Source organism: Lactuca sativa, chromosome 3 (genome assembly GCF_002870075.4).
Source record: "Lactuca sativa cultivar Salinas chromosome 3, Lsat_Salinas_v11, whole genome shotgun sequence".
NCBI lineage: Eukaryota > Viridiplantae > Streptophyta > Magnoliopsida > Asterales > Asteraceae > Lactuca > Lactuca sativa.
The window spans coordinates 108933657-108950214 of record NC_056625.2 but is presented as its reverse complement, the minus strand read 5'-3'; the positions used below and the strand labels follow the sequence as shown (position 1 = coordinate 108950214).

General features: G+C 37.7%; 1 protein-coding gene across 1 annotated transcript; it reads left to right on the top strand.

Moving 5' to 3' along the window:
• The first annotated feature begins 11364 nt into the window (after positions 1–11364).
• Positions 11365–14323, top strand: LOC111897428 (agamous-like MADS-box protein TM6). The gene is made up of 7 exons (XM_023893396.3): positions 11365–11813; positions 11952–12018; positions 12211–12272; positions 12608–12710; positions 13457–13498; positions 13686–13730; positions 13905–14323. Exons 1-7 carry the CDS (start codon positions 11626–11628, stop codon positions 14082–14084), a joined length of 687 nt encoding a protein of 228 aa, XP_023749164.1. The 5' UTR covers positions 11365–11625; the 3' UTR covers positions 14085–14323.
• The last annotated feature ends 2235 nt before the right edge of the window (positions 14324–16558 follow it).

The following is a 16558-nucleotide window of genomic DNA, read 5'->3' as shown; positions in this document are numbered from 1 at the left end:
TTGGGAAACCATGCCCAGCCCCGAACCTGCCCCCATTGCCATTCCTAGTTTCTGGTGCGACTCCGATAGCCAAGGCACCATATCGGTTGGCTCCTCCCGAGATGCAAGAGTTGTCTACACAGCTGCATGAGCTGTTAGAGAAGGGATTTATCAGGACGACCAATTCATCACGGGGAGTCGCGACTCAGTTTGTAAGGAAGAAGGATAGGTCACATCGGATGTGTATAGATTACCGAGAGTTGAATAAGGTAACGGTGAAGAACCGTTATCCATTATCGAGGATTGATGACTTATTTGACAACCTTTAGGGTGCATCTTAGTTCTCTAAGATTGATCTGCAATCAGGTTATCACCATATGCGAGTCAGGGATGACGATGTACAGAAGACAACCGTTCAAACTCGCTATGGTCATTACGAGTTCATGGTGATGCCGTTTGGCCTCACCAATGCTCCTGTCGTGTTCATGGATCTCATGAACCATGTGCACAGACTGATGTTGGACCGGTTTGTGATAGTTTTTATCGATGATTTCTTGGTTTACTCCAAGACTGAACAGCAGCACAAGGAGAACCTGAGCAAGGTGTTGGAGACACTGAGGATGGAGAGACTTTTCGCAAAGTTCTCCAAGTGCGAGTTCTAGTTGCACGAGGTGTAGTTTCTGGGGCACCTTGTCAACCGGAAGGGTGTTCTGCTCAATCCAGTGTAGGTATAGGCCATGATGCAGTGGGAGGTTCTGAGGCCTGCATTTGAGATTCGGAGTTTTCTTGGTTTGGTGGGTTATTATCGGAGATTCATCCAATATTTTTCCAAGATTGTTGTTCCGTTGACCTGACTGACCAAGAAGTTGGTGACATTCTGCTGGGGGCCTGAGCAGCATGCAGCTTTTAAGACTCTCAGACAACGGTTGAGCGAGGCACTGATTTTGACCATGCCGGATGGTGCACCAATTTTGTGGTTAATTGTGATGCTTCGATCACGGGTATGGGTGTATTGCTGATGCAGTGGAGTCGCGTGATAGTGTACGCTTCGAGGCAGTTGAAGCCTCATGAGGCGAATTACCCGACACATGATTTGGAGTTGGGGCTGTGGTTTTCTCCCTCAAGATTTGGTGACACTACCTCTATGGGGTTCGTTGTATCATTTACATAGACCACAAGAGCTTAAGATACCTGATGGATCAGCTGAATCTAAATATGAGGCAACATCGTTGGTTGGATGTGGTGAAGGATTATAACTGCAAGATCCTTTATTACCTGGGGAAGGCCAGGGTACTGCCGATGCTCTCAGCTGCAAGGTAGTCGCGATTCCGATTCGGGATATATGCCTGAGGATGATAGTGATCACTCCACTGCTGGAGCGGATTTGGGAGATTCAGGTCGAGGGTATGAAGGAGGAGGATCGGAAGTGTGAGCGGATCATAGGTCAGGTGGCTTCATTTGATTATGTCAGATGTGGGTTGTTGACCCTGCATCAGAGAGTATGGGTTCTTTACTGGGGTGGTATACGCCAGGTTCTGATGGAGGAGGCTCAAAAGTTGAGATTCTTCATCCATCTCGGGGCGACAAATATGTATCGGGATCTTCGCCATGATTATTGGTGGCCCTACATGAAGCGGGACATAGCTTGGTATGTGAAGAGATGCTTGACTTGTAGGAAAGTCAAGGCCAAGCACCAGCGACCTCACGGCAAGATGCAACCGTTAGAGATTCCTGTGTGGAAATGGGAAGACATTGTTTTGGTCAAAAATTACACAAGTACTAATCCACCAAATTGGATGAGAGGCTGTGATGTTCAGATTGTGTAATAGCAAATTGTAAAAGAAAGTGACACAATGGGGTAGTTACTGGGGCGAAATCCCAATCTTTGATAACATGAAAATGTAATAAGCTTTAAGTAGTTACTGGGGTAGGATCCAGATTTCTGGAGAACTTGAAAATGTTATAAACCTTAAGTAATCACTGGGGTAGGATCCTGACTTCTGGATAACATGAAAATGTTATCAACCTTAAGGATCTCAACTTGTGTTCAAAGATAAGAGGGTTGCCAAGCCATTGAATCATGAAATGATCCCCTTACCCATTTCCCACAGTTAGATATCATGCGTCCAAGTGAGGTGTATAAACCTTAGTTCATGTGAAAGAGGTAGTTAGCTCTTTAAACCTCAGTGGGGATTAAGTACCCTTAAGCGTGGGAGAGATGATCAGTCTCTAGCTTTTGTACATGATAGTTTAGAGATTATATTGTTAAATATAATGGAGTTCACCAGGTATTGAGATTTTCATGTGTCAAGATCCTTGTGTTTTAGGGTGATTAAACTCGAGGATCCAGATGTTCTAGGATCTTCAATTGTGAGGATCCTGATGTTTCAGGATCTTCGATTGTGACGATCCTTAACCATACGTCGTTCTGCATAGCAAGTGTTAGCTAAGGGTTGGCATTAGTCTAGCCAACGCCCCTCCGATGCTTAAGTTAGTAACGTATTCGATGAGAAAATCAGTAATAATAAATTTTTTAACGTAAAGAACATGTGTACCTTGGATTCGTTGTGGATCAGTCAATCCTACTTACATGTAGTATTTTTTTAGGTGTATAGCTTCTTGAACACCATCCATGTTTATGCTAAGATCATTCCATTTACACACTTATTTCCATGTGTAGCTTCTTGAACATTATCCATTTTTGAGAATCTCCTCAAACTACACAACTTCTTTCTTCTTCTCCTACCACTCGAAATCTTCAAGGTGAGCTTCATAATCCACTATTTTCGTGTTTTTCATACTTTTTTTTTGGGGGGGGGGTGGGGGTGGGGGGGAGGATACAAGTCAAGTTTTGTTTATCCGTTGGGTAATTGCATGGACATATGTTATGTGTTTAACCTTTGGGTAATTGCATGAACATGGATTTTATCTTATGCATCTTCATAAAAATCATGAAAAATGTGTTTGTTAGCATATATGTTCATGAAATCTTATGGATATGGGTTTCACACTCGATCCAAAAATTGCAAAAAAAAAGTGTTGTGCTCAAAGATGCTTAACTTTTGGACATATACATTTTTAACACTTATACTTACACAAGTATTTACATATAATAAATTTCATGGTCATGTATGTATTTTGTAGAAATCGTGGCTTCCTAGAGTCACAAAAAATTAGAAAATTTTGTGTTACAAACTCTCAAACTAATTTTTGGTGTATTAAACAAACTATAAAACTTGATATTTTGCTAAAATTAATTTTGTTAGTAAAATATTCTTAACTAAGTTGACACTATTTTTGATTGCTTAAAATTGGGAATATTATACTATTTTCACAACTTATGTTACCATTATATATGTTTACTAATGATTATTTATAAAGAGTATTATAAATAATTTAACCAAAATTGTATACAAAATAGAATTCGTGATAGAAAGATTCGCGTGTCATAACCTGTCTATCATAAAGTTGTTAAAGCATGAGTAATAAGTTGTATGTCATAAAGCTGTAAAATGCGTGTCATAAAAATTCAGTCATAAATGTACACTAGTAATGTCATATTCATTATCCAATAATGGGAGTCAAAGTTCGCGTAAATCTGTTAAGGCTTTTGTGAGACTTTCCTTCACCGTACCTACCTAGCGTATACCGTAAGTCCTATAGTTATAACCAGAGTCTCCTGGAGGGAGATTGAGGTAATCGTGTATAGATCTATACGGGATTGACACCCACACACCTGAGATGTTCACTACAGCTAGACGGGGCCAGTCTAGGGTGACAAATATCTTACAGAAACCGACGCCTGAAGAACGTCATGACAGGCATATCAATCACATCAAGCATGGTTGTAACGACTCACATAGGGATTAACAATATTATTTTGGATTTACGGAAAGTATACACTTCATTGGTTTTATAAAATACAAAACTACGCTTCATTTTTTTTGTACACTATTATCACCACTCCAGTCTTAGGGTTTAAGACTACGATTTTTCATTCAACAGAAAGTATTGGATTTTCTGGGAACCTACACTTTACAATTACTAATAAAAACAAAGGACATGTACTTAATTATCCACAGTTTTGGAACGAGACTTACAAACCACTTTTCAATAGAAAATATCGGATTTTCTGGCGTTTTACAAATTATTACAAACAAAGATGTATCAAAGTTTTTCGTACAAATATGCCTATGAACTCACCAACATTCTATGTTGACGCTTTTCAAAACGACTTGTATTTTTAGGAACTCAGTGAGCAGGTATTTGGATAATGGATCTCGGATATTTGCTACATTTTGGATTTAATTACTATTATGTCACTTTTGTGTGATTGATAAAAAAATACAACATGTAAACAATGTATGTTGGTATCTTTTAATGTATGATGTTTTGTTGCTATTTCGTTCATATTCAGTTGTTTTGATACTACACAAGGACGTCATTCGCCCCTGGATGTTTCTGTCGTCCTAGTTCGGGGGTGTGACAGAGTAGCTTTATGTCTTAAGCTATGACGACTCACAACCACATATGGATGGTGATACATCCTACTAGGGATAAGACTAGATTTAGTCGTCTATTTATGTGAATTTCATTACAATGTTGTTGTTAACTATTCGATTTGAGGCTTTGCGTTTAAGATAGACCATTATAGATGAGGAATTATCGGAGTGAAACAGTGTTTATTGTCAAAAACGTAGAGTGGGTTTCGAAGAAGGTTGGAAGGGGATATTGATGACAGATGAGACTCACACTATATAATGTATGATGTTTGGTTGCTATGTTTCATTCATATTCAATTGTTATGATAATACACATGGACGTCATCCGCCCCCGGACGTTTCTGCCGTCCTGGTTTGGGGGTGTGACAGAGTAGCTTTATGTCGTAAGCTATGATGCTCACAACCACATATGGATGATGATACATCCTACTAGGGATAAGACAAGATTTAGTCATCTATTTATGTGAATTTCATTACAATGTTGTTGTCAACTATTCGATTTGAGGCTTTGTGTTTAAGATAAAGCATTATAGATGAGGAAATATTGGAGTGAAACAATATTTTTTGTCAAAAACATAGAGTGGGTTTCAAAGAAGGTTGGAAGGGGAGATTGATGACATATGAGACTCACAGTATATAATCAAACTTTGAGGAAAAACCATTAATCATGTAGATAACCAAATTTTATTTGAGAACTAAAAAGTAGATGTTGTCAAGAATATCACTGATAGTTTTGATTTGCATGCAATAATTTATGATTGAGGAATCATTCCTTATGATGTTCCTTAGTTTGGTGTCAAGTTCGATAGCTTTTCCACCTATGGTATATTGAAAAAGTGCATGTTTCAAGAATTGTCTATTGGTTTAATCCACAAGGTATATTGGGAAATTTACGTTTATTTAGTAGCTTGACACTTTCAAAAGGCCATGTTGGCCATATTGCCTTTTCTTTAGGCATAATCAAGAAGTGGGTTAGTTTCCCCATTAGTTTAGGAAGCATTTTCCTTATTTTCCTTTTTATATGTAGTTGATTTCCTAGTCAAGCATTCATATGAAAAATCAGAAAATTTGTCCCACTCTGTTCTTTTCAATCCTGCAGTAAAGTGAGTAGATTTTGCCCCACCTGCACATGACCTTCTTGTTCTCTGTGATTACCCTTTGAATAAAGCTCTTACCTTTCCTGTGTAAAAGAAAATATTTTGGTATCAGAGCGTAACCTGGTATATGCCCAAATACCAACCTCATACACTCAACATGGGAGACAGAAATGAAAGGAATGAGAAAGACGGACCTATCACGTTGCACTACCCTATGCTCTCAAGAAGCAATTATGATGCGTGGGTAATAAATATGCGTGTTTTCATGCAGGCTCAAGGTGCCTGGGACGTTGTTGAACCCCGCACCCCCAATACGGTTGTCGAAGTGAAGAAGGATAAGATGGCCTTGGTGGCCATTTATCAAGACATACCGGAAGATTTGGTACTGTCATTGGCAAAAGAAGACAACGAATAAGGAGGCATGGACAACACTCAAGACTATGTTCATGGGAGCAGATAGGGTTAAGACTACGAGAGTCTAAACCCTCAACGCAGAGTTCGAACTGTTAGACATGAAAGAAAAGCAGACGATTGACGAGTTTTATGTAAGAGTGAACAATGTAGTAAGTAATATAAGAGATTTGTGTGATATTGTATAAGAAGATTATGTGGTAAATAAATTATTATGTGCGGTACCGTCCAAGTTTGTTCAAATAGCCTCTACTATTGAACAATTCGCTGATTTAGACAGTATGTCACTTGAAGAAGTAATCTAAAGATTAAAGGCTCATGAAGAATGGGTAAAGGGGCACAACGGGCACACAGAAAACACAGAAGCAAAACTTATCTTGACCCATCAAGAGTGGTCTGATAGAACAAAAAAGAAGAGAGATGAGGATCAGAAGTTATCCCAGCGAGACAACCGACCCAATAGCAGTTCTCGTGGCCGAGGGAGAGGTCGTGGGAGGAGTGGTACCTGGTCTGGCCGTGGTGGGTGGCACGGTCGTGACGCTCATCACAACAGAGAAGGAGGGTACAGATCATCAAAATATAGTGACAAAGAGAAGATACAGTATTACAATTGTCAAGACTTTGGGCACTACGCTTTCCAATGCAAAAATCCACGCCATGAAAGGAATCAAGAGGCCAACTTAACATAATTACCAAATGATGATGAACCAGCCTTGTTGTTGTCTCTATACAACTTTGAAATGGTATTCCATGAGGTGTTTCTTCATGAGGAAAAAGTCATGCCAAAGCTAAGATCAGAAGGGGATGAAACAAGCAAATCTAAGGTGTGGTACTTACACAATGTAGCTAGCAATCATATGACAGGAGAAGAAGAAAAGTTTCGTGAAATTGATAAGACCATAAAAGGATATGTTAGGTTTGGGGATGGCTCCAAAGTTCGAATAGAAGGCAAAGGAGCAATACTATTTTTGTGTAAAAATGGTGAATAAAGACTGCTTCAGGAGGTGTATTATATCCCAAGCTTATGCATCAACATAATAAGCCTGGGACAATTAGCTGAAGGGGGTGACAAGATACTCATGCATGGTGCATTTTTGTGGATTCATGATAGAATCGGGAGGCTGCTAATGAAAGTCACAAGATCAACAAACTGTTTGTACAAGATAGCCTTGAATGAGATTGAAGGCAAATGCTTACTCGGTAGTGAAGAAAACGAAAGAAGTTGGTTTTGGCATAACCGTCTAGGGAACGTGAACTTCACTTCACTTAGACATATGTCAGAGACTAACATGGTTCGTGGGATGCCATGTATTCAAGCCCCCCTTGAGTCCATATGAAGGATGCTTAGTCGGGAAACAAACACGAACCTCACAGCCAACAGAAGCCAACTTCAGAGCAACAAGAAGACTCGAGTTAGTGTATGGGGACTTTTGTGGCCCAATCACACCAGTCACACCATCAGGAAAAGGTATTTCTTACTTCTAGTAGACGACTTCACTCGTGTTATGTAGATTCATCACTTGAACACGAAAGATGAGACTTTGGATGTGTTCAAGAGATTCCAGGCACTTGTAGAAAATGAAACAACTGACAAGATCAAGAATTTTAGAACAGATAGGGTGGAGAGTTTGTATCCAAAGATTTCAGTAACTATTGTGAAGAAACATGTCTGAATCGACACTACACGACACCCTACACCCCCAAGAAAACGGGGTCCTGGAAAGGAGGAATAGAATAGTAGTAGAGATGGTTAGAGCAATTCTGGAGTTCAAAACGGTGCCAAAGACATTATGGGGAGAAGCATCAAGACATGCAGTGTGTGTGCTTAATCGTGTGTCAACAAAGGCGTTATAAAACACAACCCCATACGAGTGTTGGACCGGAAGAAAACCAAATGTTGAACACATGTGGGTGTTTGGCTACATCGCTCTTGCAAAATTCATGAAAAGCCATCTCAAGAAACTTGAGGATAGGAGCAAGAAATATGTGTGTCTTGGAACAAAAATCGGAAGCAAAGCATACATATTTCTTGATCCCAACACTGGAAAGATATGTGTGAGTAAAGATATGTGCTTTGAGGAAGACAAAGGGTGGATATGGGAGAACTTTGAACGGTTTAAAGAACATTTAGGTTTTCCATTGGTTGTGGAAGGATACAAAGAGGAGGCCGGTGAACAGGTACAATATGATGCACCTTCAGAAGCTTGGGGCTTTAGTGAAGGTGATACTCCAATGGACTTCCTCAATATAAGTCAACATGCCCACTCCGAAAATGAACAGAGCCCAACTAAACAGACCCACAACTCACTGATAAACATTCTTTCGTCTTCACTATCTAACCCTAGTACACCCACAAGTTCAACAGGATCAAATACCACCACCTCATAATCAACAGGTGGTAGTGCACCAAAGAGATACTGTCAGATGTCGGATATCTACAGACAAGAAGATGAACTCCTGCTTACTCTGGATCACGAAGAACCAACCTCTTTTGAAGCAGCAAAGAGTAATGTAGAGTGGGCAAAAGCCATGAAGAGCGAATTGAGTGCCATTGAGAAGAACAAGACATGGGAATTGGTAAAGTTGCCACAGGGTCGAAAATCAATTGGTCTGAAGTGGGTTTTTAAACTGAAACGGGACCCAAAAGGAAATATCTTGAAGCATAATGCCAGGTTAGTGGTGAAGGGGTATGCTCAAAAACAAGGGATCGATTTTGAATAAGTCTTCGCTCCAGTGGCCCGTCTCGAAACAGTGAGAGTACTTCTAGCTCTCGCAGGAAAGAATGGATGGTGAGTCCATCATCTAGATGTGACATTAGCATTCTTACACGGTAAGCTGTAGGAGGAAGTGTATGTATCACAGTCGGAGGGTTTTGTGAAGAAAAACACAACATAAATCGTGTACAAACTATCCAAGGCATTGCATAGCCTTCGACAAGCTCCTTGGGCTTGGAATGCACGCCTTGATAAGCAGATTGGTTTCAAAAGATGTGTTCATGAGTATGCAGTGTACATAAGCAAGTCAAAAGAAAGCGTGTTGATAGTAGGGGTCTACATTGATGACCTCATTGTCACCGGAGGAAATGAGGATGAAGTAAACACATTCAAGAAACAAATGAACATGGAATTTGAAATAAGCGACTTGGGGCTGTTATCATACTACTTGGGTATCGAAGTGACTCAAGAAAAGAACGTAATCAGCTTAAAACAAACATGGTATGCTAAGAGTTTGTTGAAAAAAATAGGCATGGAAGAATGCAATGGGGCAGAGGTACCCATGGAGCACAAGCTAGAATTGACAAAGAATGAAGATGGTGAACCCATAAATGCTACTGAATATAGAAGTATTGTTTGTGGTCTGAGATACTTATGCCACACAAGACCTGACATAGCATATTCAGTAGGAATTGTAAGTCGTTTCCTGGAAAGGCCCACTAAACTTCACCATCAAGCTGTGAAGAAAATTCTAAGATATGTACAGGGAACTCTCAATCTTGGACTGTTTTACCCTTAAAGCTCTAGAAAGAATAAAGTGATTGCATTCTCGGATAACATTCACGCCCGAGACTTGGTTGACAGAAGAAGTACAAGTGGAATGGTGTTCTAGTTGAACGAAAGTCCAGTGACATGGAGTTCCCAGAAACAGAGATGTGTTGCACTGTCATCGTGTCAAGCAGAGTTTGTAGCAGCAACTATGGCAACATGTCAAGGAGTCTGGCTTCGTCGTTTCATCCAGGACGTAACAAGGGAAAAGTTAGGCCCAGTAACAATCCACATTGACAATAAGTCAGCTATTGAACTAGTAAAACATCCCGTCTTCCATGGGAGAAGTAAGCACATAGACACCCGGTTTCACTTTATCAAAGAATGCATTGAAAGGGGGGATGTTGTTGTAAGGCATGTTGTAAGTCATGAACAAAGAGCTGATATCCTTACCAAATCGTTGGCAAGAATCATGTTCAAGGACATGAGAGAAAAGCTTGGAATGAAGACTCTGGATTATGGGGGAATATGATGGTTTAATCCAGAGGGTATATTGGGAAATTTAAGTTTATTTAGTAGCTTTACACTTTCAAAAGGCCATGATGGCCATATTTCTTTTTCTTTAGGCGTAATCAAGAAGTGGGTTAGTTGCCCCATTAGTTTAGGAAGCATTTTCCTTATTTTCCTTTTTATATGTAGTCGATTTCCTAGTCAAGCATTCATATGAAAAATCAGAAAATTTGCCCCACTCCGTTCTTTTCAATCCTGCAGTAAAGTGACTAGATTTTGGCCCACCTGCACATGCCCTTCTTGTTCTTTGTGATTACCCTTTGAATAAAGTTCTTACCTTTCCTTTGTAAAAGACGATATCGTCCATCATAGATCAATATGGTAAGAAACATTGTAACCGACATAATTTGTCTCAAACTGTTCAAATTAGGCACCGCAATTTAGGTGTTCGAGATCATGCATGAGGGGTATGTAGGCTTTGATGTCGGTGATGCCATATGGTTTCTTGATTGAAGGTGTGGAAGAGAAGGAGAGGGTGAAGTACCTCCGACCATCAAATTGCATGAGTAGTGTTATGGGTACGATACATGAGATAGAGATTAGGGTTAGAAAAGTTGTGCTAATACCTTGTAGAATAATGTTTTTTGATGAATTGTTGATCTCATTAGAGAAAATATACATATAAGATTACAAGGGACTATGAGCCTAGACAAAATTAATTGTGCCAAACATAGGCGGACTGATACATGAATATATGCATACACTTACTCTACAAAGTAAATAGTTTGTGTTAAGTACTCTTGACTCTCTGGAATTCTCTATATATTACAAGATTCGGTTGGTATGAAGTAATTTCATTTGAGAAGTGATGCAACAAATTTAGATTTGGTGCCTACCCAAAGAGATTTGAGTGTCAACCTCAATATTTCCAAGATATATACCGAAATATACGAAGAGGCAAACAGTTCAATCATCATGGCATGCCATCATGCAAGAGTGATGTTGATAGGATATGTGAATGGTATCTCGCATCAGTAGTCTTTAACTCGGTTGGTGTACATTTTTAATCGAGTCTAGAAAGTGAATAATTGTGAATTAAGGTCGATATGAAAAAAAGAGCACATGAATGTTATCTTGGAAAGGAAACAAGATCAGCCACCTCGAAATATATGATTAGTTCACTATCTTCAGTAAATCGAATGGATACATTGCACCTTATAGTATTTATTAAGTGAAATGCTAAAAGGGAAGTGTAGAATGGACACTTCATGTTACTTAAAAGATTGAAGCCCATCTACGATAAAGCACTTTCACCAAAATAGCAAAAGCACTTCTACTTACTCAACCTCTTCCCACTTTCCCTACCTTCCCATATTTAGTAACCTTATGTATGTACTCCTCCGTTCTTTATGTACTACATATCCTAACTGGTTTTCAACGATTTGTACACATATAGCATCGATTTTACGATATAAAAGGAGTTGAGATTACTATTTACCCGATAGCTGTCTTTCTTTTCATTTCTTTCATCATCATGTTAGTTGTGAGTTACGTATACAGTTGATTTAAAAGATCAGTATTGTGTGTGTGTGTGTGTGTGTGTGAGAGAGAGAGAGAGAGAGAGAGAGAGAGAGAGAGAGAGAGATGGGTAGGGGGAAGATAGAGATAAAAAAGATTGAGAATAACACAAACAGACAGGTGACATACTCAAAGAGAAGAAATGGGATATTCAAGAAAGCTCATGAGCTTACTGTTCTTTGTGATGCCAAGGTTTCTCTTATTATGTTCTCCAACACCGGCAAGTTCCATGAGTATATCAGCCCTTCCACAACGTACGTATATAATACATATATACGTATACATACACCACCTTCTGTATCTAGCTATATCTCTTCTACCACCTTTTGCTTGCTTTAAAGAACTTAATTTTATCTCTTCATATAATCTTGATCTTAATTAAATTTACACAGGACTAAGAAGATGTATGATCTGTATCAGACAACTCTAGGTTTTGATCTCTGGAGCTCCCACTATGAGGTTCGCTATTTTCTCTCCACCCTCTCTTCTGTGTGTGTTTTAATGTTTTTCAACCAGCAAAACACGCAACCAAAAGTCACAACCTCCGGGTTGCTGGGTTTTACCCAGATGATGATGATCACCTGGCTTTTGTTGGGTATGTTTTGAAAGCTGATTCTTGTGTAATATGGTGGTGTGTATATATGCATGTAGAGAATGAAGGAGACTATGAAAAAGCTTAAAGACACCAACACGAACCTTAGGAGGGAGATCAGGTGAGTCTAATGCATTAAAGGGTTATGTATCTCGTCTAAATTTTTTTTTTTTTTTTTTTTTTTATAAGTTAATCCGTCCCAAAGTCCAAGTGAGAAGTCAATCAACGAATGTAACAATATTTTTGGTGTATCTTGGTTTGAACCTGATGTGGAATCTATGTGGAGTTTTATTCTTAAACCATTAGGCTGTTAGTAACAATATTTTGGGTGTATTATGGTTTGAACCTGTACATGGAATCTATGTGGAATTTTATTCTTAAACCATTAGGCTTTTATCAGGATTAAATAAATTAATTAAAGGTTAAAGAAAGTAGTTTGGAAATATTGTTTTACAGGCAAAGAGTTCTTGGTGAAGATTTAGATGGTTTGGACATGAATGATCTCACCATTCTCGAGCAACAGATGCAGGATTCACTTACCATTGTGCGAGAACGAAAGGTTTCATTATTCTGTACTCATTCGTGTAGAAATATTTTATAGAAAACTTCAGTAAGTATAAGTAATAAGTAACTTTATTAACCAAAATAAAAATTATTTATTTCAATCGGGCATATATTACTAAAAATCAAGATTATTACATACGAGTTTAAATATTTATAATACACTTAGATTATGTTTGACAAATAAACTTATAAGGAGTTGTTATCTAATTTAGATTTCTAATGTATTTGAATTCATATAAATTCAATAGATTAACACATGTATATTCAACTTACTATACAACTTTACGGTTTAATATCTATATAATTTAATAGATTGTCACATCATGTATTAAAAATTACAGTTAAAATTAATATATATATATATATATATATATATATATATATATATATATATATATATATATATATATGTGAGGAGAGAATATAGATTGCCATTCTATTGATCCTTGTCATTGTCCTACAACCGAGGATTTTAAGTTTAATGAGATTAAACTTCTCATTAAACTACCATTGAACATGCCTTTATAACCTACTTTATAAATTATGATACATTATTTTTATTGTATAAGCTAGGTTAATTTTATAAAGGATAAATTAATTAATAAATTCTTTGGCTGTATATATAGTACCCCTAAGCTTTCATTCGGATACTTTGAAGCACTGAATTTCAAGATTTATTCTAGAAAATTACCGATGCTTCTAATTAAGTGGGACTTATACATTTTCTTTGCTTGTTGACAGTATCACGTGATCAAAACTCAAACCGATACTTGCCGGAAGAGGGTGAGTAACCTCTCTTGTAGTTTTCAAAATTTTCTGGTTTATATCCTTTCCAATTTATTTTCATGGATATCTTTGTATGAAAAAACATCCATAAAAAAGATTAGCAATATGTAATGAAATGAAATTAGACTAAATAAATCCTTGTAGTCTATTTTCGAAAACTCCTCAAGTTTTCTTTCATTTGCAGGTGAAAAACTTGGAGCAAAGAAATGGTAATCTTCGACTACACTACGTAAGCATCCATTAGCCATAAATCATATACTTCCTTTTTAGGGTGACATAAATTAAAACATCAGAATGAACTGAAGTATGCAACGATCAAAACTTGAAACATAGCATTGGTTCTTTAATTTGCAACAGATCTGATTGATTAATGGACTTGTTTTTGTACGTTTGAAAATTTCAGGACACTATACATCAACTAGATAAAAAATATGGCATGGTGGAGAACGAGGGATGCTATGAGTCTGCTGTTGCATATTCAGATGGCGTATCAAATCTCTACAGCTTTTGTGCGCACCCCAACAACAATATTTCCATTTCCAATGGCTCCGGTTACGATCCTCATGATCATCGCCTTCCTTGAGATTTAGGTTGGATGGGATGTTGGTGGCGTAGCTGATTTAATAGGTCATTAGTAATCTATATACAGTCTTAACAAACTAGTTAATTAGCTAATCAATATATATTATAATGCAACAATCTAACACCAAATGCTGGGCTGGTAACTGATCCTTGTACTTTTGCTATCTTTTAATGAAATTTACATTGTTTTGTAAAAATTATGGATAGTCGGTCCGTTGATTTTGAAAATCTTATGTAAATAGAAAAATATGGACTCATAAATATATTTTTTTTGATATAAATAATATTCATTAATACTACGATAAGATTCGATACTTAATAGACCACTCCTAGTTATATTAGTGACTATGATTAAAGCAGAAAATTTGTTCATTTACAAATAATGAGCGACAAATTAACGAAAAAAGCCATTAATTCCAAAGTGTTCTGTGACAAGCTAATACGTCACTAAGTCTTTTGTTCGTTCCATCGCCAATCTGTTGTTGTTGGCCTTAGCGACATATTTCCGATGAAATTTTATGTCGCCGATCCCTATGTTTCTAATACGTAAAAACAATTTCAGATCCTTTTCAAGAAGCATGTCATGTTCGGTCACTCACCCCACACATCCTAGGTCGGCTCTAGCCATATTAATAACTAGGATTGTAAGCTAAGTGATCCAAAATGCAATTACAAATATATGAGTCAATACACATTTATTTCTATATTTTTTTCGAAATTTTTATGCTTTTCTTAAACAATTAAAAAAATCGAAACCATGCACGGGGACAAAGTTGCTTCTTTTGGATAAAAAACTATTTTATGGTCAGATACGAAGTTGTACCGTCCGACATAAGGATTGAAGTTGACTGTGTAACGCCCAGTTTTCAGGTAAATTTCTTAAATCTAGAGTGTTTATTGATTTTGTGAGTTGATCTAGTACGTTGGGCGTAATCATGGTGCGTTGGGCGTACCATGGCAAAACTTGGACACGGGGCTTTCCTCCTAGTACTTAGAGCACACATATGGTACATTGGGCGTACCTGAACCAGAAACAAACCCTAAATTTCAGGGTTTAGACCCTATTTAAGCGCCTTATGCACCAAGGTTTCTCGCATTACCAACCTTCATTGTCCCCAAAGCATTATCTCGAAACCCTATTCCCTTTTTAGAGAATTTGAGCCTTGTGTGTGTTTTAGTGTGTGTTGGTGCACTTGAAGAAGAACTCATTGGAGGAGGATTAGTTTTCTTAGAGCTTGTAGATCCAACACTTTCTTCACCTTGGCAAGCTTTTGGAGGTATAAAGTTTCAAACTTTATGGATCCCTAGCTTAGATCTAGATTTAGGATTATATTTGGTATATTTTGGTCCCTTGGGTTGGTTCTTGTGAGTAAAAGTTACTCTTGTATTAGTCATATCTTGACATTTCTGGAATTGTTGAATCATAAAAATGGCCTCTTGATGGGTTAAGCTCGACCATGCTTGAAATAATGGTCTTAATATGAAGTTAAAGTGTTAGAAATGCATGTTGGGCCTCTATGAGCCATGCAAAGGCATCAAGTTGATGACTTTATCGTTGAAGACGTTTCCCTTGAGCAAGATTTGTGTTTTGGACATTTGGACTTAAGCATTAAGTTCTTAATAAGAATTTTGGCATTCTGAGGAGTAAGTGGGGTGTACAAAGGTGTACACTCAGCATAGCACGTTTAAGCCCCGATTCCCTTTCGCTGTGAAGCTTGTACATGGGGCGTAACTGGTGGTACACGGGGGGTACTCACCAGAACCCTTATTTGTGACATCCCCAAATTCACGGTCATTTTAAAAATTTTATTTATGCTTATTTAAAAATCAGAGTATCCTTTTTAAAGAATAATATTACGAAATTTGTTCTCAAAAAACATGATAAAGATATTATCAAAGCATTTCCGAAAAAATGTGTTTTGTTTATATTAAAATATTAGGATGTCATCGTCAATACAGAAACATAAGCATAAACAAATATTACATTCATTTACACTAATGATTTACATCTCCTTTAATCTCTCAGTGTAATGTATCTTCATGTCGACACCGGTGATACAAATAAACTGAATGGATCAGGTTGGGAAACCTGGTGAGTACATAGTGTTTTCAACCCACAATAATAGAATTATTATGTTTAATCATCAAACAATTAACCCAACTTCCCATCCCTATTATCTTCTTTATTCTTAAGGATCTTCCCTAAGAATCATCTATTCTTCATTCATTCATTCCTAAGGATTGTTCTAAGCAATAGGCACGAAGTCCATCGCTGTTATGGTTTATCCAACAGGCACTAAGTCCATAACTGTCGAAGTTATCTGTTAGGTACTATGTCCATAGCTGTCAATGTTCATCTATAAGGCACTAAATCCATAGTTGCCAACGTTCATTTATAAGGAACTAAGTCCATAGCTGCCAGGGTTTTTAGAGTACATCTAGTGAACACGTAGTACAAAAACACCTACAGGTTGC